This window comes from Apiospora phragmitis (assembly GCF_038363925.1).
Source record: "Apiospora phragmitis strain CBS 135458 chromosome Unknown utg000008l:1.0-3514335.0:1.0-3519231.0, whole genome shotgun sequence".
In the NCBI taxonomy this organism is placed as follows: Eukaryota; Fungi; Ascomycota; class Sordariomycetes; order Amphisphaeriales; family Apiosporaceae; genus Apiospora; species Apiospora phragmitis.
Genome location: NW_027117407.1, coordinates 617,795 through 644,987, shown reverse-complemented (window position 1 = coordinate 644,987; position 27,193 = coordinate 617,795). Strand labels below are relative to the sequence as shown.

The window sequence follows — 27,193 nt, the reverse complement described above, 5'->3', positions numbered from 1 at the left end:
GCTCGGCGTGTCGGGAAGCTGTTGGCAGGGGGCATTGCAGTTGCATTAGCTGAATCATTAGCGTCTGGTCGCTGGTGGTGCTCCATTGTACGACCATGCCATTTCCTGACTTAGACCACCATCAACATCTTTTTCGAGACCATGTGGGCGATCAGATTGTGAGATGTTCGTTACACGGGTGAGTGTAACAATATCCACCATCGACAGACGGACGGCCTATGTATTGGCATGTTTCGAAACATCAAGATGGCCTCTGCATGTTTGCCGCCAGGATGCGGGCGGATTTTGTAACGGTTTGACCCACGTTTCGACATTGACAGGTGCCACGAAACTTACCAACTCGGTGGAATCAGATGAGATACTGTTCAACATCAGACCACACGATTACGGTGCTACCAAGCCTTTTGCATCTTTGAGGGGCTGCCAATTGACTTGATTTAGCTGTGTACAGCTGTCATGCATGGGATTGGCAGAAGAGAGCGGGATTTACTGATCAGCCATTGGCAGCTGGTGGCTCGAGCCCAGGCTTGCCATGCCAAGTCAATCCTGTAATATCTCAAAATCAACGACAAAGTCCATCTCTTGAAAAGAAGAGCAGTTGTCTGCCAGCAGCTGGCAAGAAGAGCCTCACAACGCAGTTTCGCATTTATTATCATCATGAAAGCGAAATCTCTTATTGTCACATGCTGTACACGATGTGTTGGCCGACTACAAAGATAGATAGGTTGGGACACCGCTTATCCTGCCCTCCCCCCCCTTCTTCTTTTGATCCCTATGTCAGTATGAAGTCATCGGTCCATCACCCACTGAGCCAGGAAAATGAATAAATCATCATGTAGAGCCGTGGAGGACCAATGACCAGGCCCGATGCGGCACAGGTCCCAGTGGCATAATAGCTTCCGGTTTAGGTTCTCAGTGCACCTGGCACGCTGAATGTAAGCCGTCGGATCGATGGTCTACACTCGGGATAGGACAAAATCATGGACATTGGCTGTATCTCGCACATCTCAATGCATTGATTGCACACAGTATTTCAGAGGCCTGGAAATATGCCTCAGGATGAGTTGCTCATGTTGAGGCCTGACTGAATGGATTCTTGCCTGGAAAAGGGGGAATGTTTCCACCCCTATATATCTTAAGTATTCACTGTGTTGCGTCACGTCCCAAGAATGCTGATAAACGGCCTACCATCGAACCTAATGGACACTGCCATGTCCCCCAGATTTTTTGGGCCCAGAAGCCCGCTCTTTTCCTTACCTGGGAACTTGTTTATTCTATGTAAGAGCCGCATCTGCTTGCTTAGAATCCAAGTCATCGAATTTGGTCGTGAGCTCGTAGGGAACGACCCCAAATCTGCAATAAGTTCATAAATTCATACCGCATTCCAATTCTGCTCAGAAAGACTTACCATGCTTCAATTGCTAGCTAGAAATCTTGGACTCGATTCGGGTCGTGAGTGACGTATTGATGCTGCTTCATTGCCATACACCTACATACTTACACACCCTTCTTCCGTATTCTCCTCAAACTCAACACCTGTCACAGCCTCAACATGACCCTGCATCTCCGAAAACACGAACAAGAAAAAACCCTTTCGGGTCATACTTTTCTACTGTCTACCAAATTTCCCCTTACTCCTTCGCTTGCAGCAAAGTCAGAATGGCATATTCTGCTTCGGAGAAACATTGCTGCCTTGACATGGCCCGTAAACTTCGGGCCGTCCCACATTCCATACCCTATACTCCCCCATCGCCCAATCAGATCGACCCGAACATGTCTATGCTACCACAGCAGAACCATGGTAAGGGCCCGAGGGCCTTTTCAAATGCTTTCGATAGGGAAAACTCGTTCTTGAGGCAGCAGCAGCAATGGCCCTGGCCCGTAAAAGTCTTGAACTATCGTCAGAACGAATTTTCATGGCATTCGGGCACCTTTGTCCGCGTCCCTCGAGCTGATCATATCAAAATCGATTTATTTCCCAGTCCTTAGGAAATCCTTCTTACGTTCTCATACATACAAACACATCCATCGTGAGATCCCTCTTCAAGCTACCAACACTTTTTTAACCAACTACTTTCTTTCGAGACACACAGGACTACTGTATCGTTCACCATTCTCTTGAGACATACCAACGTCTACCAATATTCTTCCTCTTCTTCAAGACTATTGAGAAATTAATTATTGCAACTACTTGCCATAATCTGTCAAACCACCCGTACTTCTTCGAAGCTCACACAATTACAACCAAGTGTCTTCGAATTACCATACTGTCGTACAAGACATACATACACATACAAACAACACAGTCATACCCGGGCCAAACACTCTTCAGTTACTTTCCTGCCCCGTTACGACTCGACATTCGAAGCCAGTTACTATACACAGCTAAGCTTCCCTCCTTTTGACAAAGAGAGACTCCAGCTTCTTCACAACCACACGACGTTTTGCTCTCCCTGTCACTCAAGACTCGGAGATATATTTGAACAGGTTCTTCAATTGCCTATAAGGATATCCTAGGACTACTACTTCCAATCACCCACACTTCTTTTCCCTTTGCACCACCACTACAATCGTCATCATGGCTGCCAACTCCAACTCCAACTCCACCGCCAAGTACGAGTACACCAACGGCCGTGTCATCGAGAGCTCAGCTTATACCCCTGCTCCTGTCAGCGAAGAGGTTCTTGCCACTATTAGCGGGGCCCCTCCAGGTGCTCCATCTATATTTACCATGCTTCAAGCTCCTGAATTGCCCGTTCATGCCGACAAAATCATGGCAGCCTCTCCTCCCTACCTCGTGGCTCTCCCTGGTGGCAAGCTCATTCACCCACCACCTGGTTTGCCCATGCCCAACAACATGGCAGCCAGCAGTCATCACCATGCTGCACCTGGACAACCCAAGATCTTCGTGACCCGGCCCAGCACGCAGGTCGACCTGGCCTGGATGACCACCAGGGAGCGGTCGATCGTCGAACACCTCCCACACATCAGCACCTACGATCTCAATCTCGTAAAGGTTGCCTACACTTGGTTCCATTACCTACAGGAGCTTCACGAACATCTGAAGTCCTCTTCCTATTCGGACGAGCAGCTAGACCACCTCTTCTACATTATCGCCTGGCTGAGCACTGTCGACCGGCTCCACGAGATCGTGAAGCACGGTGACCAAACTGATTTCTCGACGCGAGAGTTCTTCCCCGAGCCTATGCAAGGCGAGGACGGGCTCTCGCCCTTGGAGCAGGCTCGGCGAGCCATTGTTCAGTTATCGGAAGCCCAGTTTGGTGACTACCTCGCTCAGCTAGCCGACTGGGACTTCCGGCCCGACTTGAAGGATCCCCGTTTCTTTTTCGGCCAAGACCTGATCGAATGGGCGACCATTTTGCCTGATGAGGATGAATTCGGGCCGGGCACCTATGGCAGTCTCGACATTACATTCCTCGATGCCGTCGACTACCTCAACTATCTCGACGTCTTAATCCCTGACCAAGGCCAGGTCATCGAGGAGCAATATGAACAAATGTTCCTAGACTTCAAGAGTCAGCCAGACAACAACAAAGCCAAGCCATACTGGGCTTATGACCGCTGGAACCCCGATGAATATGACAGCGGCTTTTTTGAGCGCTCAAGCACAGAGGAAGAGTCGAAGGGTTCAACCTCTGCAGGTCTCTCCAAATCCAGCACCGGCCCATCTGCACACTCCACTGCGTGCACATTTTACACCGAAATCTATCATGACGACACGGACGCGTCCACGTCCACCTTGGACAGTGACGAGTCGGACCTGATAGGCTTCAACACCTGGGAAGACTTCGGCATCGAGTCGTCCGAGGATGAAGAAGGCGTGGAATACTGGGGCGACGACACAGACTCAGATTCCTCCAGCGCCTGGGACAGTGAAGTAGAAGATGACAAAGCCTACTTCGGTGACGATGAGGGGTCTGATGATGATGATGACGACCATGGCGATGATGCTCAGCGTCCTCGGAGTTTTCATGGCCATCATCACAGCATCTTCGAAATCATGCACGGCGTACCCGATGCTGTTGACACCATACTCGGAGAGATCTACACCATGCTCGACGGGGTTCACATCATGGACGGCTGGGTTTACTCCGTGCTTGACGAGCTTGACGCCCTATGCTATACACGTGAGCTAGAATCCGAGCTGGAGCCTGAGGACGTGGAATTTTCCGATAGTGTCGATGACGAGAAATCTGATGATGACAAGCCTCCTCTGAGCCCCGAAGACCAACTTCGCAACGTTGTCGAGATCATGAAAGACATGCTCAGCGACCTGGATACCATGATCGACTCGGCATCACCCGAGTCTGAGGAAACACCATCGCCCGAGCTCCAAGACATCGACATCGCCTTTGCAGAAACCTGGTACCGCCAGGCACCGGACCACAACGCTGGCAATGACGAAAACCAATACAACATCAATGAGCCAGATTGGCTTCAAGACCAAGACGTCAGGCGCTGGGACCTCCACGTTCTTCTGCCAGACTTCTTCGTCGACATAACTGCCTATCTCAATCACGTCGACCAGACCATCTCAGACAACTGCTACAACAGCAGCAGCACCAGCATCGGAGATGGCAGCAACTATCTTGATGACGATGAAGACGAGGATTATCCGGAGTGGCTTGACGACCAAGAGTTTGTGGAGCGCTGGAACATCGGCAGCCACAACACAGCCTACCTCGACCTCGTCGACCAGGCCATCGCCGACAACTACACCAGCAGTGGCGATGGCGACGAAGGCGAAGAGGATGATGATGAGGATGAGGATGAAGAGGATCCCGAGTGGAATAACGACGATCCCAATCATACTCCATCAGAGGACGGCGATCAAGGCGATGACAATGACGATGGCAATGATGACCCATCCGATGATGATGATGGTGGCTCCGAGGCGGAAGAAGAGCAACAGCTCGACGGCCCATGGCTACCAATCCGCCAGCCGTGGCCGGCACAGCACAGCCTCTACGGCTTCCAGTCGCGGCACGAGGCTGTCCTCCCACCCGCCTCGCCAATCTTGATGGGACAGCGGTTTCAACCACCTATCCAGCGGCCTGCTGCTGCACCGGCACCGGCACCGGCTCCTCAGCAGCTGGTGCTCCTTTCTGGTCAGACATCGGAGTCGGTCTTAGACGACTACCTCAAGGCTAAAGGGGATGAGTGGGATAACCTCTTTGACAACCTCCCAGTGGGGCCCCAGCAGCAGCCGCAGCAATTCCCCATCCAGCGGCTCGCAATACTACAGCATCAGCACCACAGCGGCCAGTCCTGCATCGTGGCCAGCCATTCTCACCATCACCAGTGAACCAGAGCAGCCAGGCACCGCCAGGGCCTGCACCTGCACCTGCAGCAATTCCTTCTCAGCAACCTCCTTCACCCCAGTATAATCCGCAGTTTGTCCTGGGAGGGAGCGCCAACATCCACAACGCCGAGGAGGATGTTCGAAGCTTTCTGCAGCGGACCTGGCGACAGCCCCACAGGCGACTCTTCAACGCCATGATCGCTGGCCTGGAAGAAAAGTACCCGACACAGAATTCTGGCAAATGCCTTGGGCTCAGCAATCTGCCAGGGTGGCAGTAGTGGCAGGGTGAGGGGTAGAGAGAGAGAGAGAGAGAGAGAGAGAGAGAGAGAAGAGAACGGCGGAGTATCGTTCTGGATGATGATTGAGATTCCGTGTTTTTGCTGGGTTATACTTGAAATAGTCATGGTTATTGGGTTATGAGTCGGCTTGCCGTGGAGGCGGTTTGTCACCTTTGGAGGGTTTTCCCCCCCCCTCAAAAATAACCACGGCTGTCGACCCTCAATGGTGGTATCGGCATGGGATATACATGGAATTTGTCGTGTAAATGGACTAAAGAGATTTATTGAGAGCTACTCTATTACAATGTAGCAATCTGAGCATCATCAAAATATCTTGCATTCTTCGCGTCGATTTGCGTACATGTAGCTGGCTGTTCAGCTCTTCTTCGTAGCTCCCCACGTGCAGGTCTTTGCAGGGGTTGAGGTGGTCCCTAATCGTCGTAGCTCAGTGGAAGACTCCGCACTTTTATTTACAGGAACGGAACGAGATCTAACTTCTCCACAGCAAATCGAGTTCTAGGGCTCTTTTCGCGGGGAACACTTGGAACATTTGAGTCAAGTAATAGATCGATCGACTCCCTTTCTCGTACGAATAACAGGATCTGACGTGGAAGGCAGTGATCATAATTCAATGTATTAATATAAAAAAAGATAGATTTCGAGGCTTGCAGGGATGTCTCTCGTGTCAGTGGCAATTGCAATCACCGACAAGCCGAGCAGCCGCGGCTGAGACTGCTCTTGGTCAAGAGAGGTTAGGTTAGCCAGGCACCGGCCCCTTCGGGTAGATTAGACAGGTTCCCTGCTGCTCCTTGCCTTCTTCGCATCTTACTGTACCTACGTCTGTCTGTTTCAGCCCACCACCAGTCGGCCCAGAGTCCGCCTTATGACGTTTAAGGACAGGTGATAGCACAGCAGTGCCACCACCCCCGTATTGCGCACCAATGACAGATTGATAGCAGCTGCCTCCTGTGCGAGACTACGACAGGAATGGCAACCCCGTCGAACGTTTGATCGGAATTAGAAGGCCTATCAAGTCGATTGCGGATGATTATAATTCTGGCACTGCCCTTATCTGGCCAGCCTCAGCATTTAAAATGACGGCAACCCTCCATCTTGTGCTAACGACGCAAAAAATCTCTCTTGTTTGAGTACTTGATCGCGCCAGCATCTTCCATACCCTATACCGATGTTCGCTTGCCACACACTCTCAATACAGTATTTTTTTCAGTTGACATTTGAGGGCGCTCTGGACGTGGTTATACGCATGGCCGTCGCCAAAGACTTCGATGCTAGCACATCTTCGTCAGCAGCGGCACAGGCTCAGCGCCACGACGCGCCGCCGGCTTACACTTCAGCAAACCTTTCACCAGAAACCATAGGCGAATTGAACGCCGCCTTCACGTCGCTAGATCTGACCTCCTTTTCTACCACTGTCACCCAGGACACGTGCCTGGCCCACCTGAAACTGTTGGCCGCCTTCCAGAACCTCAAGGAAGATGTGGGCTACACCGACGGATTATGGCAGATCTACAATTCTCGAGCTCTCGCGCCCAATGCCCGAGTCGACGGAAAGCAGGGCGAGAAGCCCGAGAGGCTACTGGCCATGCTCAGGGAGAAGCGATGGGCTCTCTACCTGGCAAGGGCGGTAGACCGTTACGAAGCCTGGTGGAACACCTTCGCCGCGGATCCTCTGTGCGAGCAAGATCTCGTCGAGAACAGTTCCAAGTTCGCTGGCTTCGTCGAAGCCAACTCCTCACAGCAGCTGCAGGTCCTGCCACCCCTAGGTAAGACACCCCAACCAGGCCTTTGCAACCCCGCCCGTGGGAAACGGATCTGACCTCTGCAGATGTACTTATGGTGTGGCACGCACACGCTTTAAATCCTCGAGATTACCTCGAAGACTGTATGCGTGCCGGCCTACGGGACCTCTGGAATTCCGGCATGCCTTGGATACTAGTGAATGAGGCCATCGACACCAGCTTCAACTACAAACCGAGCGATAGAAGCATCAAAGCCTGGGAAAGCTCGACTGGCAGAAGGTGGAGCAACGTCGATGACCCGATGACCAAGACGCTCAAGTGCCCTGCGTGTAACGCGACCCATGAAATCCCCTGGACAACGTGCGGTATGGCGGAAGACTCTAAGAGCCCAGATTTGGATCTCAAGGGTGAGGGGTACGGTGACGGCCTGTTCGCCTATATCTGCCACGGTTGCGGCACGAAAATGACCAGGGAATACCTCGAGTTGGCCAAGTTTGTCAAGGATACCCAGCTGCTTCTGGCCAAGAACCAGCCTATGCCCGGAACTGTTTTGGATTACAATAATGGGAAGCCGGACCCAGAGCTCGTCGGTGCTACGCGCACAATCGACGAACAGATGTTCGCGAATCGCCTCATCAAAATGCATCTGCGGAGCAAAGTACTCGAACTCACCAAGCCTCATATTGCCATCAGCCGCTTCAACACGCCAACCATGGAAGACGTGCGCCAGATGATAGAAGAAGCTATGGGCGATCTACGGATACTAAGGGTAGTCGAGGGCGCCACATCGAAGCGCCGCAGGTACAGTGTCTATATAAATCCACGATCCAGAATAACAGTGCGCAAGATGATGTCGCGGTATTGGGGCAACTTCATGCCGTTCGCCCTGGAGTTGGGAGGTGCAGTCTTGCGCCAGGGTATATTTATCGAGAAGATGCACAAGGTTTGTGCTGCTGACCTGCGTTGACGGGTTTTCCCCAAGCTAACCCATCTTGCTAGATCGACTGGTTGCATAGTCCGGCGGCTAAGGAGACGATGGCCTGCCTCATCACCAAGTACCAACGCTTCATCGACATCATGGCTAAGAATCCCGATCACGTCGCCGTGCCGACACTGGACGTCGATCTAGCCTGGCATACGCATCAGCTCAGCCCCCGTTCGTACTACGACTACACGAACGGAAAGACTGGCAAGCTCATCGACCACAACGACAAGATCAACGAGACCAAGCTTACGACCTCCTTCGAATGGACGAGCAAGGTTTACCAGGAGACCTTTAATGAAGTCTACAGTGAATGCACGTGCTGGTATTGCGAGAGCATCCGTGCCTCGCACATCTCTTCCGTGGGCAGGCTTCTAGGCCTCTCCCAGAACGAAAAGAGTAAGTACCACCCTGCATTTTGCGTCCTTCCATGATTTTGAATTCCCGGTTTGACTCTCGCGTAGTCCTTGAAGGCTTCCACCAGAGCGGCGCGGCCAAGCTATGCCCCCCCCGATCAGTCGGCCCACATCTCGTCGCACAATGCGGTCAAGTTCCACGACGCCGACCCTAGACAAGCCAAATTCCTACAGCGGCTCCACGACGCCCAACTCCAGCGGCTCGAAGCGGGCTACAAGAAGGCACAGAAGCGCGCCCAGAAGAAGGGCCGGGCCATCCCGCCGCGAGACGAATACTACTACTCGTGGGGCTACCCCTACTTGATGTACGGCCCATTCATCGTCCCAGTCTACTACACTCCGGGCATGTACTACGGCGTCGCCGATCCATGCAAAGTGGATGCCGGGTCTGGGCACGCCGGGGCCTGTGCTGGCGGTACGTGCGCGGGGGCAGCGGCGGCTGGCGCTTGTGGCGGGCCTAACGCGGGAGGGTGCGGTGGCTCTGGTGGCTGTGGTGGTAGTGCCGTGGGAGGCTGTGGAGGAGGAGGAGGGGCAGGGGGCTGCAGTGGTGGCGGTGGCGGTGGTGAAAGTAGTGGAGGAGGCGGCGGAGGAGGCTGTGGAGGCGGCGGCAGCAGCAGCGGCGGCGGTGGTGGGGGAGGTGGTTGTGGAGGCGGAGGCGGCTGCTGAGTTTGGCCCTCCATCTCTGTACGGACGATGAACCGCTCCAGCAGCTGACCGACTTGGGGTGGTTGTAATGATGCATTTAGCGTTGATTGGGTGTTTGGTTCATGGGAAAGTCTGCGTTCCATGAGCATGGAGGCCCAGGGGTGGTGCTAGTGGATAGTGTTACACAGCTGTTGGCGGTTAACGAGAATGATAATGATGATGTCTCCTTATTCAGATGCCAAGACTCACACTTCGCCGTGTTCATCATCGATGTTTTCTTGCCTCTTGCTTCTCAAGCCACTCTTAGGCTCAGGGGTTCAGTCTTGGTGAAGGGGGGAAAGTAGTGTGGTGTTGGTGGTTAGGTCAGCTCTGGGTAGCGTGGTCAGGCAGCAGGCCTGCAGTCTGATATGGTGAGGGAGGGAAAGGGGCACAACGTCGTTGGGTACGTTCTCGCTGCCGGGCCCCCCAATCAGCCTGACCCCCCCCTTCCCGAGTTCGACTTCCTGAGCCAGGACATCCTCGATGCCTACCAGGGCGCTATCAAGCGCTTCGCCACGCATGAGGGGCTGTGTCGCGGCAACGAGGGAGATGGTGTGTCAGGGGAAGAGCGGGCGCAGTGGTGGGTGGATTGACGATGGCTTCGGTGCTGTGGCTCGTGGTTGGCAGTGTCGGCGGCGGATAACAAGGTGCATTTCGTCCTGGTTTTGGATATGCGCGTCTACGGAAGAGGGGTCAATACCGACTGCAAGAAGATGGGGGCAATTTACTGTTGGCGATTGGTCACTACACTTGGCCGCTTGTGGTTGGTCAACATGCATTCATCCTTGAATTTGGCCGCTCGTCCAGGGGTTCGAACCTCTTGGTCCTGCAGACTTGGTGCAACGTGCTTCTCATTCCATATCCATAACTGCGGGCACTAGATTGAGTGCCAAGGTGCGTTCATGTGGTTGCCTGTGTGGAGTATGACAGATGCAGGCATACGAGACCGACCGTCTCATCGAGCCGCACCCCCTCCTTAAAAGCACAAATCGGAAGGGGCGATGGAGAACGCAACCGCCAGTCGCACAACCAAATCCCTACAAAGATTTGATTCCCGCACGATAGACTGCCCAGGACTTTTTAGATTTCTCCATCCTACATCGCCCATTCGAACTCTCTGAGCCACGTTATCTATCTTGTTTAGGAGGAATATCCCTTGGGTGACCTTCATTGGGGCATCGAAAATTCATATCCTCCCCGACAGATTAGCACCATATTGCCACATTATCCAATGGGGTCAACGGGGAAAAGGGACAGGTTTCTACCGTGTGTCCCATGGGCTCGAGGGGAAGAGATTGGAAGAATCACCAGAACCCGCCCCGCGCCCGCCAACACGTCCCATGGAAGCGGATGAAGTGAACTTAGGCGAGGTGACAGTTGGCGTCGCCACGCGACCACCTTCTTGTGGGCTGTGGAAGGCTGTGATCGATGGCCTGGACAAAGACGATCGTCAACGATTGAGAGATTACCGCACAATCTCTGAAGACGACGAGGAATCTTTAGTCGTCAAGGATGTCTGGACTCAGCTTATTCAAGTCGTTGAACAGAAGCAGCAGGACCTCGCGGCCAAATCCTGGACAATCCATTTCCGGGGCAACACCGTGGTCCTTCGGGACGTCATTGGTAGCATTGCATCGCGGTTGCAGTCGGTAAAGGACGTTGGCGATGCCGCTACCGGCCTGATGCCCCCACAAGCAGCACTCTCTTGGGCAATAATGAAGTTTCTCATCCAAATAGGTTTTCTGTCAATACCTGCGTACTTTTACCTATTATCTTATGACGTAAACCAATGGCGCACGCTGTGGCGTGGGGATTCCCGAAGTGAACATCTCCCACAGTCCACCCACACCCAGTCTGGCAAATACATATTGCTAACTATGTGCACTAGGCAGTGGTAGCATACCAGGATCAAAGCGGGCAGTTGCTCATAGCGATGGAGACCACTACCACCATCGCCGCCCGTTGCCAGATTTACGAGGTAAGTGTAACGAACGTTATCCGGGTTCCAAAGGAAACCTAGTAAGACGTACTTGGGTTTATGTTGGCAATACGAGAGTATCTGGACATGCGACAGAGGAAACGCCCTGCCAAAACAATGGGCAATAGCACTTGGGTTCGTAAGGTAATAGCAAGGGTGGTCGAGCGAAGGGATTCGCACAATAGACTCGTTAAGGCTGTTTGCCTCACCAATGGGTTCGATTGATGCTTAGATTGATCACTAAAGTAGAGAGTGTCTATATGAAATACATAGGGAATCGTCCATCGTTATATAACCAATCTCTCCTTCCCTGATAGTGGTTCTGCTCACCGCTGCTCAGTGGTGATCGTGTGAGCATTGTTGAGCTTGATCAGTTGTGATCAGTGTTGCTCGTCTGAGCAGCGCTGAGCTGCTCAAGGCTTCCCCACTGAGCTGCGTCTCGTATCTTATCGTCACGTGACCAAGGTCGGTCGTCCAGTCTGGCCTGTCTGTCCGGGTCTGTCTGTCCAGATCTGTCTGTCCGTCACTTGCTTGTCTTGGGTCTCTCTTTTGATGACTGTCGTCGTGCCCTCGATGGGTGGATCCGTCATCGCTGGTGGGTCGTAAGCGCTGATGCTGGGTTTCGTACATGCTCCGGGTCATCGTAGCGCCGTGCCGTAAGTGGGCCTTGGTCGCATGGTCAGGTTAGGTTGTAACAGTAAGATCGGCCACGGTGCTACGCACTAATTAGGCCCCGCACCGGCTTTTTATATTAAAATAAAAAATTAGTAAAAGAAAGTAAAAAATTCGTTTATATAAAATATAAAGTTAAAAGAATTTTAAAAAAAATATAACTTTTTTAAATTAAAGTTTTTAATTTTTATTATTAAATTATTACTTTTTTAATTAATTAAATTTATATAATATAATTTAAATAAAAGATTTAAAAAAGAAAAGAAATATTTTTATATAAATATTAAACTTAAAGAATTTTAAAGAATTATTATATATTTAATTTTTATTATTAAAACTTTTTATATATAAAAATATTCCTTATTTTTTAAAAATATATTCTAAATTTAAATTCGCTTTTAAAAGTAAATATTTTTTTATTAAAATTTCTCATATTTTTTTTATAAACTTTAAATTTATTATAATAATAGTTTTTTAAAATTTTTATTTTAATTATTATTAACTTAAAAGTAAAATCCTATTTTAATTTCATTAATAGTTTAATTTTATAATTTTTATTCGATTTAATAGCAATAGGCTGAAAATGCGATGTTTAATAGTTTTTAGTATAAAAAGTCGGTGCGCAGCCTGATTGGTGCGTAGCACCGTGGCCGATCTTACTCTTCCTTAGTGAGAGCGAAATTCAAGCTTAGGATTCCCCATCCGGGAGGTTACAGGTGGCTGTGACAAGGACCTACGCCGAGATCATCTCCAGTCTTTTACATATTGTGCGAGTGTACCGTATGAACACGGGGAAGAGAGTTGGGTACGCGTTCTTCAATCCGGGCGAACTGTCAACTAAACTCGAGAGCCTGAGCAAACTGGAGCAGACAGCTGAAAAAGAAGCTGCTAACTGCGAATGCTGGCAGTCAAAGCGATTTCGCGAGAATCAGTCCTCTTATGATAAGATTTTGAAAGATTTAACTGAAGGGCGATTGTCAATAATTCAGGAAGTCAGTGGAGGTGTCTGGGAGATGATGAGGGCCGAGGAGCAGAGCAATATCTTGCAATGGGCTTCTCATATTCGCTACCTTGAAGATCATCACATAGCCAAGAGGGGAATCACGGACAACACAGGTAACTGGCTCCTCCAAAATGACTTCTTCAAGAGATGGAGAGAATCCGACCAGTCCGAAATTCTTTGGCTACACGGCAAACGTAAGTTCATGTTTCTGCTTATATATTTGGCAAAATGAACTGACACTGGGTAGCCGGGCTGGGAAGACCAAGCTTTCAACCAAGGTTGTTGATGCCCTCCTATCCGACGCCAGAGAGAGACCAGGTCTGGTTGCGGCTGCGTACTTCTATTGCGATAGAAATCGTACAGACCATCAAGAGCCGGGTCAGATTCTAGCGAGTTTTGTGCGCCAACTGTCATTCAGAGACGATACGCAGGCCGTAGTTGGTTTTGCTAGCGACCAATATGGCAGGCATCAAAAAAGAGGATTTGCTGCCAGTTTAACATCTCTCGAATGTACGGATATCCTCACTCGATTGGTGTCCCTGTACCAAAAGGTCTTTTTCGTGGTTGATGGACTAGACGAGTGCGACAAGGGTACCCGTCATGATTTCATGGATACACTCGAATCAATACGCCTCATTTCGACTTCTACTGTGAAGATGTTTGTTGCGAGCAGGGACGATGGCGACATCAAGAATCGGTATAGTACGACCTCGAACCTTCTGATTTCTGTTGCGGACAGCCAAGAAGATATTGAGCGGTTCGTTGTGACACAAATCGAGACGAGCTCATGGGTCAACAATCCCAATATGGAAAGCGTACGAGAGGAAGTGATCGCTATATTCAAGGCAAAGAGCCAGGGGATGTATGTACCCCCCTATACCCTACGATCCGATATGACTTGAGGAACTCATGCCACTCGTGCCTATGTCTCGCTATCTGGTCTTCCATGAATATCGCTAATAGTTCACGAGGTTTCTTTGGGCGTCTCTTCATATCCGCGAACTTTTGGAGCTTCAGAGGCCCAAAGATGTTCGTGAATATCTAGAAGGGCTTCCCGAAGGTATCCTACAGACATACGATCAGATGTACGCAAAGGTTCTACAGAAAAGAGGGAGTGTGGGCAAGATTGCAACCCGGGCTTTCCAATGGTTGATGTGTTCGTTGCGCCCACTCACCCCTGAAGAACTCGTTGTCCTAGCCGGGCAGGACCCTGATGCGGACTTCTCATTTGATGTTGACATCGGCGTAGAGTATCTCTTGGAGGCCTGCCAGAATCTAATTGTGGTAACGCAACCTCTGATGCCCAAGCGGGCTGTTGCTTCGTTCGGAATGGGTAACACCATTACAGCCCAATCGTTTTGTCGATTCGCACATCTTTCCGTGCAGGAATATTTTGAGCAGAATCACTGGAGCACTTCGGAATGCCACGTTATTGCTGCAAAAATATGCCTCCGGGCAATGATAACACCTTCCTTCATCCAACTACGGGAGAAGTGGCAGACGGAGTTTTTCGCTGTTGTGCCATACGTTACAAACCGGGACAAAATGAACAAAGAACGCCGTATCCTCCTCGAGGCGGAGGTTTCTTTGATACGCTACGCCGAGGACTGGCACATCCACGTGCGCAGCTGTGGTCAATCACCCACGACATATCTAGACTCGTCCAGAGCTTTCTAGGTAAACCTCACGACAGTACCGAGATCTATAAGGACTGGATAGGAGTACCGATCACTATATGTCAAAAGTTAATGAGCTCGCCGGTACCCACCGTGATCGCTTTGAGCCGTCATATCTCCGGCTATTAAAACCAGACAGTGCCTCTGTTCTGCTATGTGTTGCATGCGGACTTCTCGAGCTGGTGAAGTACTGGATCCAAGAACAAACCGTCGATTTCAACCTCGTCACCGAGAAAGGAATCCCATTACTATCCATAGCGGCATATATGCAGCAGTACGACATGGTCAAAATGTTACTGGAACTTGGTGCGGACCCCAATGTTCAGGTCGTCTGTCAGGATCAAGAAGTGCTCTTTGATAGCTGGGGATTGCGAGATAAGAGCGGGTATGAATCCTTCTCCCCGATAGATTCGGCAGTTCGAAGTCGTAACGATAGCAAGAAACGCCTTGCTAATATAACGACTCTGCTCATCGACCATGGAGCTCAAGCACGTCACAGCCTGAACGGGCTCGAATATGCATTCGCCTCTAATCGTAAGGATTACGCTACCGCAGAACTACTCCTGCGCCATGGTGCTGGAAACAACGAGCTCAGCGATGGGCAATACTGGACTGAATGCTTCAATAGACGCCCAGACTGGACGTCCATAAATTTGCTTCTTGACTACGGAGCCAGAACGCACGAGGTGATCTTCGGAGTTAGTGCACTCACTCGAGAGTTTAGATGGGCAATCGGGTGCGGGTATATCACGACCGGCCTATGGAGAAGATGGCTGAAAGATATTCCACATCCCCTGACGTTCCAAACGTTCTGCTCGCTGACCAGGGCATTGGCAGACACGCGTGACACGGAGACAATGATCATACTCATACAGAGTGGCGCACATATATCCAGCGCTGTTGGAATGTCTGTCATCACCCAGCGCGAGCGCGGCTGAAAATGTCGAGACCAAATCCTGGTAGAACGCTGTGGCGCGAACATCAATCTTCGCAGTCTGATAGATGGCCTGACACCGTTGGAGAAAGCTTCTTGCATACCCTATCGACAGTGCGATAAACCAGCTGAAACCATCTTGGCGGCAGAGTACTTGCTTCAAACCGGGGCCGACGTGAACTCGATCAGCCCGGTTTATGGCACACCCCTTCACATAGCTTTTGCTCCCAGTTTCGGTCCGTTCGAAGAGACCGATCAATGGGGGGAGTTAGGCGGGTGGCCGGAGAAGACGCCATATATCAATAAGCATCTGGCGCTTTTATTACTCGAGAACGGGGCAAGAGTGGACATGCGAGGGGGTAGAGACGACATGACTGTCGTGGAGCTGGCGCAGCGGGTACAGGAAGTCGAGTACAAGGAAGTAGTCAATCTGGTGTTGGCGAGGGCAGGTCTGCCGGGGCGGGCGGATTTCCCGATGAAGGGTCGTGTGGACGATGTAACATTGGAATAGGTTCCATATGCGGGCTTATTTATATGTTGGTGCAGGTGGGAGGTGTTATGCCAAATTGAAAGGGTCTTGTTTGCTGGCTGGCAGCTATATAGATAGCGTTGTTTGATAATGCGACAGATCTTTTGAGGGAGTGTAGATGATCTCATGAGGAATGACACATAATGACATATCCTTATTGGGTTCCCGCCCCTTCACATTGTAATCGCCCGCCAGACTCTGGCCTCAATCGTACACCAATCCATTATTGTCACTTTAGTCAAGAGCCTGGCGTGTGAAGCAGGCTAGTGCCCGGTCTATAAATGCATTCGAAACCCCGGATGGGGGAGGTATGCGAAGTGTCAGGTAACCATTTTCATGAAGCACGGATAAACAGGCAAGCAGTGTGAGATAGGATGTATGCGTTGCCGGTAATGCGGTCACTAAGTCAGGGGCAGGTACTGAAGAGAGTAAGGATGAATGAGGATGTGTTCAATTCCTATCAGCGCTATTGGTTTGAACTTCATATCAGGTCTGCGGTGTCAGAAATCATGCACGTCACGGCCTCTGAAAGCTCGGGCGAAGTCGTTTGAAGCGGTGGGGACGGCGGCCCGCACTCTTCGGCAGCGACGGCAGATCTAGCAGAGCAAAACCTAGTGGCAGATCCAAGGTCAAGCATTTCGGGAGCGGGTACGGCTGAGGTGTCATGGAAAACCAGGTACGGAATCCTGGGTTTCTGGGACTTAGTGACGTTTCCGTTTACTGTACTTGACTCGAAGCGGCACGCATCAGCAACAGTTGGCAACGCTGGTGGTCGAACTGATCGATGCGATGGAGAAAGCTCGGAAAGCTTGCCAAGCCCACTGGCTATCAGGAAAGACGTTGTGAATAGGCGCGGCGTGAAAGATAGCAGCAGTGACTTTGTCTTTAGGCAGGACGAACCAGACAAGACGAGAAGCCGGAAGAAGGACTCCGTATGGTGGAATGCTCGTGGAATCTATTGAGCAGAGCATTTTGATGGAGGAAGCATGGCCCCAATTCTCAGCTCCACTGCCTCTCGGCCACTAGATGTTCCATTTGCCGCGAAGCCTGTAGCGCGCGTCACCTCCTGAAGGCCCGGCAAAATTTTCTTGTCCAGCGGTCGCTAAAATTTTCTTTCTGAGCAATAAACCATATCGACAGGAGAACTGCAAAGCCTTGTCGCGCTTGATGCGCAAGGTTTCTAGGAAGCAGTAATTGCAAAGGTAGGTGTCGTTGCATTTCCTATTCATGTCATCTCAATCCGCAGCATCCAAACGCCGGCCACTCGCCTTTTCCCTCCCACGAGTCTTTCGCAAGGAAGTTCTTGACGCCTGGTACGTCTTGTACCGTGGCTCTCTGAGGGTTCGGTTCGTTTTGGGGGGCGGTGCTTTGGTGTTCACGCACCATGGCATCGCCTCATGTCTCTCGACATACTGCAAGAACAAGTTCTTACCAATGGGATCATCATAGTCCATGCTCATCTTGGCTTCTGGAGGTTTCGATCTCCAAATGCCGTCTCCTACATGAGCGAGGCTCCTTTCGCTCCTACATTTTTGCTTAGCTACTCTAGGTTACTTCAATTATCAATGTCACACCTGCATTCACCCCTCTCTTGTGCTTATCATCTGTCTGGGGATCTCCCACGTGCCCCGAGCAGCCGGACAGGCGGTTACATGTAGCAGCCACTCGGGTTATGAAGTCAGGACAGGACAAGCGTGCGTGTTTGTGGATTCGCAGCTTTCGCAGTCTTAAAACCGGCTGGATCTGTTTCGTCTTCGGCATAACCCAGCGAATCCCACCGGCCATCCCCGCTAAAGGCATCGGGGGGTTTGTCAGTGGTTCCAGAAGATGACAAGCACGACGTCACACCCACATGCCTCAACGTAAGCATTGGCGATCGCTTTCATCTACTCCTGCCAAGGTATGGATGTCGTGTCAGGTTGGTGATAACACACTTATATACCTACGCCCTGCTCACGAGCTTGCTTCACTTTGTTGCACGACATCCTTAGATTATTCCTCCTTGTACATTAGCCGAACAGTATCTGCGAACCGGGGAACACCATCCTAATTCAATAGCAACTTCTTCGTCCTTTCTACTTTGACTGTACAATACCATCGATTCTACATCATACACCCTTCGCAATGACGCCCGAGAACTCCAAATTCTCTCACCTGCCGCTCAGCACCAGCGGCCCAATTGAGTGCGCCGTGAGCGGCCATGTGCTGCTGAACAACCCCATCTTCAACCGAGGCTCCGCGCACAGCATGGAGGAGCGTCTCGAGTTCGAGCTTACTGGCCTCCTACCGCAGAGCGTACATACGCTAGAGCAACAGGCATCGCGCGCTTATGAGCAGTACCGCAGCAAACCAGACGACTTGGCCAAGAACACATTCTTGACCTCATTGCAGGACCAGAACTACGTCCTGTACTACAAGGTAGAACCCGATCGGTGTCAACCCTCAGCTTTTACGCTGGCTAACATTCGCGGTAGCTCCTCCAAGACCACATCCAGGAAATGTTCAGCGTGGTCTACACCCCGACAGAGGGAGAGGCCATCCAGAACTACTCCCGTCTATTCCGCCGCCCCGCAGGCTGCTTCTTGAACATCAACGACATTGACAGGGTTGAACACGATCTGGCGCAGTGGGGTCGCCCTGAAGACATCGACTACATTGTCGTATCAGGTACTTGCTCACACCCCGGCGCATGCCGCTTAAGCTTCACCCATTCACGACTGACTGGTTCTAGATGGCGAGGAGATTCTCGGGATTGGAGACCAAGGCACCGGCGGCATTCTCATTTCCAATGCCAAGCTGGTGCTTACCACGCTCTGCGCCGGCATCCACCCCGACAGGACGCTGCCCGTCGTGCTGGACTGCGGCACCAACAACCAGGAGCTGCTGGACGACGAGCTGTACCTGGGCCTGCGACAAAAGCGCGTGCGCGGCGAGAAGTACGATAAGTTCGTCGACACCTTCGTCAACGCAGCGCGCAAGCTGTTCCCGCGCGCCTACATCCACTTCGAGGACTTCGGTCTGACCAATGCGCGCCGCCTGCTCGACAACTACCGCCCCAAGGTCCCCTGCTTCAACGACGACGTGCAGGGTACGGGGTGCGTGACGCTCGCGGGCATCATGGCGGGCCTCCACGTCGGCAAGAAGCACGTCAACGACCTCACGATGGTGGTCTTCGGCGCGGGCACGGCGGGCGTGGGTATTGCTGACATGGTGCGCGACACCATCGCCTCGGAGAAGAAGATCAGCAAGGAGGAGGCCTCGAAGCAGATCTACCTGATCGACCGCCCTGGGCTGCTAATGTCGCAGACTAAGGAGTTGTCGTACGCACAGAAGATGTACGCCAAGGACTGGGAAGGAGGCGGCGAACCGTCCCTACTGGACGTGGTCAAGAAGGTGAAACCAAACGTCCTGGTCGGCACCTCGACCAAGCCCGGCGCGTTCACCGAGGAGATCGTCAAGGCCATGGCCGAGGGCTGCGAGCGCCCCCGTCATCCTACCCCTGTCCAACCCGACGCGCCTGCACGAGGCCGTGCCCGAGGACCTGCTCAAGTGGACCAACGGCAAGGCCCTCGTGTCGACGGGCTCGCCCTTCCCGCCCGTCAAGGGGCCCTGGGGCCCCGATGGGAAGGAGATCACAGTCGAGCCCGCCGAGTGCAACAACTCGGTCGTATTCCCCGGTATCGGCTTGGGCGCCGTGCTGTGCCGCGCCCGCCTCGTGACGGACAACATGCTCGTCGCAGCTGTGCGCGGCGTTGCGGAGATGAGCCCGGCCCTTAAGGACGACACTGCCCCTCTACTGCCGGGCGTCGAGCACGTCCGGCCGGTAAGCGTGCGTATCGCGCGCGAGGTCATCCAGGCTGCCGTCGAGGACAGCGTCGCGACGGAGAAGGAGATCCCGACCGACAACGACGAGCTCGACGAGTGGATCCGCGAGCAGATGTGGGAGCCCGTGTACCGGCCGCTGAAGCGGGTGCAGCCGCGCGGGGCGACGCGGAGGGCGAAGGCGGAGCTGAAGGTGGTGGGGAGCTTGCCTGGGGGGCAGGGGGTTGGTAACTAATTACTTGCTTGATGGCAATGAGAGAGATGCATAGGGATAGAGAAAAAGGGGGTTGGTTGTGGTAATGATTATAGCGTGTCTTTTATTGGGATCATCTACAAATGCTTTCTTCTATACTTGTCTGTTTGTTATGCTGCTTGGGCGTGAAGAGACGATGAAGCCCTGGGCAGTCCGGTACAGCGTCACGAATACATGTCAGCACGGCTAGGCCCATCAAGATGGCCCAGACGTCGGACGGCGGGGCGGAAATGAGGATGGACTCTCCTATCTGATGAGTCAACATGAGTATTGCTAGTCTCTGGTTTGCTTACAGTAGAAGGCGAGGAAAGCGACAAATGTTGATCGAACCTGCTTCTTATCCAGGCACAGTCAATGAAATGCAAGCACGCTTGTGCTTGTGCTCGCCTCCACTAGTTTATTATACCTACTCCTATGTACCTACTTACTTGTCCAGGGTGAATGACCGATTATCTACTAGGTGAGATGCGCTTGCTTCTATCGGACCCGAAGGTGAAAAGAATAGAGTATTTAGCGGCCGAAACCACCGCTGGCCCAGTGATAGTGGGGCGTTCTCCCAATCCTTCTAGCGGCCTCACTCTACAAACAAACAACTGTTACGGTGCACTTGACCCAATTCCATTAAAGGCCAAGACGAGAACCAGAGAAGAAGGGTACATTAACACTATGTCCGTATTCCTGAGAACTCGCGATTGAAATTACGAACTAGGAAGGACAGATAATATAAGCATGCATGGCTGCGGCGGCGTGGTATTGCCAATGTCTCAGCTCAGAGCGGCACAGCAACTAGGCCGCTGCTGCCTAAGCTAAACATCCACCGGGTCGGAGGCGGATAGTTGCCGTGTCCTTTGCCGGAGGATCCAATTGTGCCGATGGCATTTATCACGGCTTCCTTGGCGATATATAAACGATGCGTGTGACTAAGTTGTTGTCGACAGATGATATGACATGCCAATTGATTGCTCGCTCTTCAAGTCGCCCCTTGGCTCGTCTCCCATGACGTATTACCTAGTGCCGCCATCCAATCCTGCCCGCAACGACACCCGCAAGTAGAAAGTCGCGAAAAACATGTCGGCCCAACTCGAAAAGAAGGCCGCGTACATGGCGGGCTTTGCCCACGGCTTCCGCCGGCAGATGTTCAACAGCGTGCCCCCGATCCCCGCCGACGTCGACCTCGCGGGCAAGACGGTCCTGGTCACGGGCGCCAATGTCGGCCTCGGCCTCGAGTGCGCCCGCCACTTCCTGCGCCTGCGCGCGTCGCTGCTGGTCATGGCGGTCCGCTCGCTGGCCAAAGGCGAGGCGGCGGCCGCAGGTCTCCGGGCCGACTTCCCCGACGCCCGGATTGTGGTCTGGGAGCTTGATATGGCTTCGTTCCGCTCGGTGCAAGCCTTCGTTGAGAGGTGTAGGCGGGAGCTGCCGCAGGGGGGAGGCTGCATGCGGCGGTGCTGAATGCCGGGCTGGGAATGTTTGAGTTCAAGCGCGTCGAGGAGGGGCGGTGTCGCGAGACTACGCTGCAAGTGAACTACCTCGCCACCGCGCTGTTGGCGATCCTGCTCCTGCCCGTGATGAAGCCGTCGGCGGTCGATACGGAGCCCGGCCGCCTGACCCTGATCGGTTCCGACGCCGCACTGACTGCGCCGCTGCCCGACCCCGGTGAGGGCCACAGCCTCCTCGACTCCTCGACCGCGCCGAAGAGTTCGCCGGGTTTGAGCAGTACAGCGTCTCGAAGCTGCTGCTGACCATGTTCGTCGCGCGGCTAGCCGAAGAGTTCGTGCGCGCCGACGACGTCATTGTCAATGTCTCGAACCCGGGCGCGACCCGCGGCACCGAGCTCATCGCCAAGGGCAATGGACCGGTCGCCGTGCGGCTCTTCACGGGGGTCATGTTCGGGGTCCTGGGCCGCAGCGCGGCGGACGCGGCGCGGATCTACGTGCACTCGAGTCTGGTGCTGGGGCGGGAGAGTCATGGGTCTTATACGGAATGGGTCGTTAGAGCGTGAGTTTTGTTGCTGTCCCCCACCCCCACCCCTGAGTTTTGACGCGATCATAGGTTGATGACTGACATCTATTCTTTCATATGCAGGTGGCCTCCGATGATGTATACGGAGGCGGGTCGTCGTCTGGGCGATAGATTGTGGGACGAGACCATGAAGGAACTGAGCTTTGCTAAAGTAGAGGAGGTGCTCGAGGGGATGAAGGGGTGAGGCGAGCTTGGTATTTTTAGCATATTGGTTGGTTGGTAGTGAAATGAGCGTCTTCCGATAGTCACTCGAGAGTTGCAAGCCTTTCCCACTTGGTAGCATTATGGCATTACGCCGGCGTAAGATCGTGCTACCTCTTTGTTTCTTGCTAATTATGTGTAACGAATGGTCTCCGTTCAACAAGGGTTGTGTCAAGTAGAATGAGTGACAGCAAAGCTCTGGGGCACAGGACTTGCCTATTCGATGAAGTATATACAGTCACTTTGTTTTCTCATTAACGCCGCCTGGTACATATATCAGAGTACTTGTACACTGCGGCTTCATCGTTCCTCCTGGTGTACATAGATACTCGAAGCCTTGTTCCTTAACATGATATCATCACCACGTTTCCCAAGACCTCGTCTGGCCGTCATTGGTGGGCGCCAGACGCCTCTCCGATCCCGCGTCGTCACCGACCGAAAATTCCTCCTGCTGCCCCTGGTACTTCTTCAACCCCCACTGGCTCACGGGTGTCTCATCGTCCTGTTTGCTGTTGTAGTTGGTCTGCCGCTTCAGATAGTAGCGCTTCCGCCGATCGGACCGGCCGAAGGTGACGAGGCCGTGGTTGTTGCTGCCACTGCCTCCCCGGCCCAAGGGGGGGGGGGTGTGTCGGACAGCTTCGACGAGGCGTGCTTCGCGCACCATAGCAGGTAGAAGGGCCGCAGCATCGGCAAGCTGATGGACACGATGTCGATGCACAGCTCCAGCACGGCCAGGAAGACGGTCAGTTCGATGGTGCCCGTCAGGTTGGCCTGCATTTCCAGGTCGTAGTGGGCTGAGAGTCGGACCGCTGCGATGGCGCAGACGCTGGAATGGTGTAGATGGTTGGTCAGTGGACTGGCTGGCTGGAGCAAGAGGGGAGAGAGAGAGAGAGAGAGAGAGAGAGAGAGAGAGAGCTTACCATAGCCCAAGAGCGAAGCAGACGATCAGGGCGAACTTCTCGGCCTTCCTCATCTGCAGCGCCCAGATGACGCGGACGGGCAGCGCCATGATGACGAGGTCGGTGACGATGTTGGTGATGCACAGCGCCTTGTACATCTCGACGGCATTGTAGCAGGTGCCCAGGATCTCCGTGTCCCATTGCTTGCGGATCAGGATGCAGACAAAGACCATGGCCATGATGAAGGAGAGGCCCCAGCCCGCCACCATGGCCAGCATGCCCCAGGTGGCGATCCGGACCCACTCCGTGCTGTTGTTGAAGATGCGGCGGTACGACAACAGCACGCTGGCTTTAAGGCAGGTGATGCAGGAGATGTAGATTGGCGAGGCGGTGAAGAGATCCTGTGCAAGAAGTCCTCCTGCTCAGAAGAAAAAAGAAGTGTTGACTCCTATTCTGCTGCGACTTACTTTGAGGATTCTGGGAAGGTTGTTTTGGGCTGAAATTGGGAGACCTGTCAGCGACGACCTTGATGACGGACACATCGGCAGCGGCGTATTCTAGGAGCTGGGCAAACGAAAGCTTTTAAGACTTACGTAGACGGTATCCGGGTGTCGTCTCTAAGGAGTCATAGCCTAGGCCTAGGTTAGTCCCTATATGATCATTTAACCAGATTTGTCATCCACCATGTGTCTTCTTCTTTTCTTTTGGTCCGAGCCGGGGGCGCCAGCCAACTTACATGACATGATAATACCGGCAATCATGATTACCTGTGGCAGTAGTAGGTTAGCTTTAGACATCATGTCTGGATGGGACGGGTGCCCTGGACTCGGGGAAACTTGGCAAAAGGGGCGAAGGAGAAGACAAGAAAGACCATACATAGCCAGCGATCACCAAATAGTCATTGGCTCCCAATCCCAATGCCTGGGCCCGAGCCAAAAGGCGAAATCCCAACACGACCGTCGTGAGAGCAATAACGATAGATTCCACGATGATATGCTTCCGCACCAGTGGCAACATCGGTATGAACACCGTTTGACCCGCCATTTTGAGAAGAGAAGATTATGCCGATACCATGACGTTATCCGAAGTCGAACTGAGCTGTAGGTACGCACGAACCGAAACAAAGACGGGGCAGTCACAATCATTTAATATGCTATTACGAGGCGAAAGGTGGAAGCTGGAACTATTTGGCCTGATATAGATTCGTTTGTTCTCGTCGCCATGGACGTTTGAGCAGGGAACACAATCCAAAACACCTTGACGAGTCCATGACATGCCAGCCACCAAGACAGAAGTCCTAACATGGCAAGAACCGCAGCCCAGAGACTGCTTTGTCGACATTGAGATCAGAGGCCAGCCCAAGTCGAGTTGATGCATGGCTATCACCACCAATGCTGGAAACGGGAGGGGTATGTGACACGCTCGTATGTAACGGAATGACAGGTAACATATCAAACTGTAAAGAAGGGATGGTCCGTCAGGGATGCCACCTTAGTACGCACAGTACAGGTTGTCGCCAAGTCGCGGCTATTGGAGCTTTAACGGCGCAATCGTAGATTTTCATCTTTTGCGCTTGTGACGAGGTTACATGGTCAAATGTCTGAGAGCCGTTCACGAGGCGCGGTATATAGCCTGATGACCGTGATAGGTTCCAAGTTGCCGGGAACGAAATGCTTTGGCGGCCGGGGAGCTCCGGAACCATCCTGACTAAGAAAAGGAATAACAGAAAACACGCATTCGCCTTCTCCTCTTCTTTGAGACGCTGGGCGCTTCTGTTCTCAACAGCGGTGTCATCCTGAGGCTCTTGGGTGCCTGGCTTGCCTACCGGCTCCTCCTCGCCTTGTACAATGTCTCGCCCTTCCATCCGCTGTACAAATTCCCGGGACCGCGGCTAGCAGCGGCTACATTTATCTACGAGTTTTTGGTATGACTTTGTCCGTCATGGAAGATACGTGAACGAGATCAGGAAGATGCACGAGATCTATGGTGAGTGAACCAAGTCTCTTCTGAACCCGATCCCCTAGAATTCAGCGCTCCTTGTTCTTCTCCTTCTTCTGCCTTCCGAGTAGTCGTACTTATATGCTTCCCATGTTAGGGCCCATCGTCCGCATCAGCCCGGAGGAGCTGCACTGCAACGACTCGTCCTTCGTGACCGAGATCTACCCTGGCGGCGGCCGGGTCCGCGACAAGCACCAGCACTACCTCAACTCCAACGTGGGCTCCGTGGCCGTGACGGCGTTCGGTGCGCGGGCGCGCGGGCGCACGAGCTGCACCGGCTGCGGCGCGGCGCGGCGCCCTCAACCGCTTCTTCTCCAAGGCGCAGATGGCCAAGCTCGAGCCGAGCGTGCGCCGGCTGGTGCAGCAGCTGTGCGACAAGCTGCTGGCCTGGACGGACAAACCGGTCGACCTGACCGAGGCCTACAACTGCCTGACGGGCGACACCATCTCGCAGTACGCCTTCGGCGAGCCGCGCGGGTTCCTCGACCACGAGGGGTGGGGCCACAACTACAAGGGCGCGCTCGAGGGGTTCACGACCTACATGTACTTCTGGCGCTTTTTCCCACAGCTCGGCGGGCTCGGCTCGCTCACGCCCCCCTTTCTCGAGTACATCCCCGAGACCTTTGCCATGCTCATGCGCGAGCTCTAGGTCACGATCCCGGGCCACTTCCGCGACGCCATGCGCGACCCCAAGGCGGCCGGGACCGAGACGACGGCCAACATGCTAACGTGCGCGACCTACTTCGTGCGGAAGTGGATACTCGGCGATCACCTTATTACCTACTATTAGTTCAGTTGACGGTATCAGCCCTTTTGCACATCGTGTTTTGGGTCGGTAGTGTCTTCACAGCACTTCACACGGGCCTATAGAGCATCCGAACGACTCGCAACGAGGAGATCACTCCCAAAGAAAACACCTGTGTCCTCTTTGAGAATGTACTCTCCTGTGAATAAAGGAGGCAGGATGGCACCTCACTGGTGGTTGCAGTATTAGCTTTTCACATGCAATGTCTACGCACACATTGTGCCTCTGCCCTTATCTATAGCAACCGGAGTAGTAGTGATACATAGTAAGGGTTCCATTACTAGCACACCAATGCCACCACTATCGAACTCCGGACAGCCTACTTACACAGCCATCTCTCATTGCTGGAGTGAAACTAGGACCGGAAGCCACGTGCCATCCTCAGCTTGATTGTGTCACGGTCTGTGAGGCACTGATTGGCTTGAAGTTGTCTAGCTCCAGACCTCCGCCGATTTTCGGCCCATCCATACGGGATCTGGTAACACGGCTCAGTTGCCCAGATCCCCCAACGCTCTGCTGTCTCTGATTCTGAGTTTTCATTGGTTCTCAGTATGGCCATTCTCATGGTTTTGACCCCTTTAGCTCTGATCCCTTTTTCAATATCAACCATCGGTATTATCTCTAGCTACCTTGGGGCGGTCCTACACGTACTAACTACCATTATCTATATCCATCGTCATCCGACTCACCTCCTCAGCAAATCCCCCCATTCGATATTTGAACGAGAACAGTGAGCATGTGGTAGAGTTAGATGCCGTGTTCCTGTACTTGCGTAAACGGACAAATAGCATTTCCAACACACCCAGTAGTGGGTAGAGATGCGTAACCTTCAGAAAGGCAATCCTCCAAGGCATAAAATAAGCACTCATACATAAGTTTCACCTGAAAATACTTTGGCTGTTTGATAGCACGCTTCCTCTTAGCTGCCCACGGGCGCTTTGCTGCACGCAATTGTTCTTTG

The 27,193-nt window shown here is 52.8% G+C and overlaps 9 protein-coding genes across 9 annotated transcripts; 8 read left to right on the top strand and 1 right to left on the bottom strand.

The window, feature by feature from the left end:
* Nucleotides 1-2,578: 2,578 nt before the first annotated feature.
* On the top strand, nt 2,579-5,601 carry PG994_008610 (uncharacterized protein; the record flags this gene model as incomplete). Its single annotated transcript, XM_066860019.1, has 2 exons — nt 2,579-5,142; nt 5,211-5,601. The coding sequence occupies 2 exons, from the start codon at nt 2,579-2,581 to the stop codon at nt 5,599-5,601; spliced, it is 2,955 nt and encodes a 984-aa protein (XP_066713608.1).
* A 1,264-nt stretch (nt 5,602-6,865) lies between these two features.
* PG994_008609 (uncharacterized protein) lies at nt 6,866-9,425 on the top strand (the record flags this gene model as incomplete). The annotated part of the gene is made up of 4 exons (XM_066860018.1): nt 6,866-7,385; nt 7,559-8,304; nt 8,361-8,742; nt 8,830-9,425. 4 exons carry the CDS (start codon nt 6,866-6,868, stop codon nt 9,423-9,425), a joined length of 2,244 nt encoding a protein of 747 aa, XP_066713607.1.
* Nucleotides 9,426-9,811: 386 nt separating this feature from the next.
* Nucleotides 9,812-10,036, top strand: PG994_008608 (uncharacterized protein; the record flags this gene model as incomplete). The annotated part of the gene is made up of 1 exon (XM_066860017.1): nt 9,812-10,036. One exon carries the CDS (start codon nt 9,812-9,814, stop codon nt 10,034-10,036), a length of 225 nt encoding a protein of 74 aa, XP_066713606.1.
* A 3,207-nt stretch (nt 10,037-13,243) lies between these two features.
* PG994_008607 (uncharacterized protein) lies at nt 13,244-15,710 on the top strand (the record flags this gene model as incomplete). The annotated part of the gene is made up of 6 exons (XM_066860016.1): nt 13,244-13,290; nt 13,344-13,911; nt 14,060-14,716; nt 14,764-14,773; nt 14,842-15,470; nt 15,648-15,710. 6 exons carry the CDS (start codon nt 13,244-13,246, stop codon nt 15,708-15,710), a joined length of 1,974 nt encoding a protein of 657 aa, XP_066713605.1.
* Nucleotides 15,711-18,359: 2,649 nt separating this feature from the next.
* Nucleotides 18,360-20,292, top strand: PG994_008606 (uncharacterized protein; the record flags this gene model as incomplete). Its single annotated transcript, XM_066860015.1, has 4 exons — nt 18,360-18,653; nt 18,710-18,902; nt 18,967-19,736; nt 19,762-20,292. 4 exons carry the CDS (start codon nt 18,360-18,362, stop codon nt 20,290-20,292), a joined length of 1,788 nt encoding a protein of 595 aa, XP_066713604.1.
* A 1,086-nt stretch (nt 20,293-21,378) lies between these two features.
* Nucleotides 21,379-21,759, top strand: PG994_008605 (uncharacterized protein; the record flags this gene model as incomplete). The annotated part of the gene is made up of 1 exon (XM_066860014.1): nt 21,379-21,759. One exon carries the CDS (start codon nt 21,379-21,381, stop codon nt 21,757-21,759), a length of 381 nt encoding a protein of 126 aa, XP_066713603.1.
* Nucleotides 21,760-21,773: 14 nt separating this feature from the next.
* PG994_008604 (Retinol dehydrogenase 12) lies at nt 21,774-22,513 on the top strand (the record flags this gene model as incomplete). Its single annotated transcript, XM_066860013.1, has 3 exons — nt 21,774-22,014; nt 22,077-22,305; nt 22,393-22,513. The coding sequence occupies 3 exons, from the start codon at nt 21,774-21,776 to the stop codon at nt 22,511-22,513; spliced, it is 591 nt and encodes a 196-aa protein (XP_066713602.1).
* Nucleotides 22,514-22,888: 375 nt separating this feature from the next.
* Nucleotides 22,889-24,473, bottom strand: PG994_008603 (uncharacterized protein; the record flags this gene model as incomplete). Its single annotated transcript, XM_066860012.1, has 5 exons — nt 22,889-23,126; nt 23,192-23,356; nt 23,451-23,847; nt 23,897-23,993; nt 24,306-24,473. The coding sequence occupies 5 exons, from the start codon at nt 24,471-24,473 to the stop codon at nt 22,889-22,891; spliced, it is 1,065 nt and encodes a 354-aa protein (XP_066713601.1).
* Nucleotides 24,474-24,501: 28 nt separating this feature from the next.
* Nucleotides 24,502-26,076, top strand: PG994_008602 (uncharacterized protein; the record flags this gene model as incomplete). The annotated part of the gene is made up of 6 exons (XM_066860011.1): nt 24,502-24,533; nt 24,748-24,838; nt 25,156-25,353; nt 25,400-25,415; nt 25,525-25,796; nt 25,882-26,076. The coding sequence occupies 6 exons, from the start codon at nt 24,502-24,504 to the stop codon at nt 26,074-26,076; spliced, it is 804 nt and encodes a 267-aa protein (XP_066713600.1).
* Between the last annotated feature and the right edge of the window lie 1,117 nt (nt 26,077-27,193).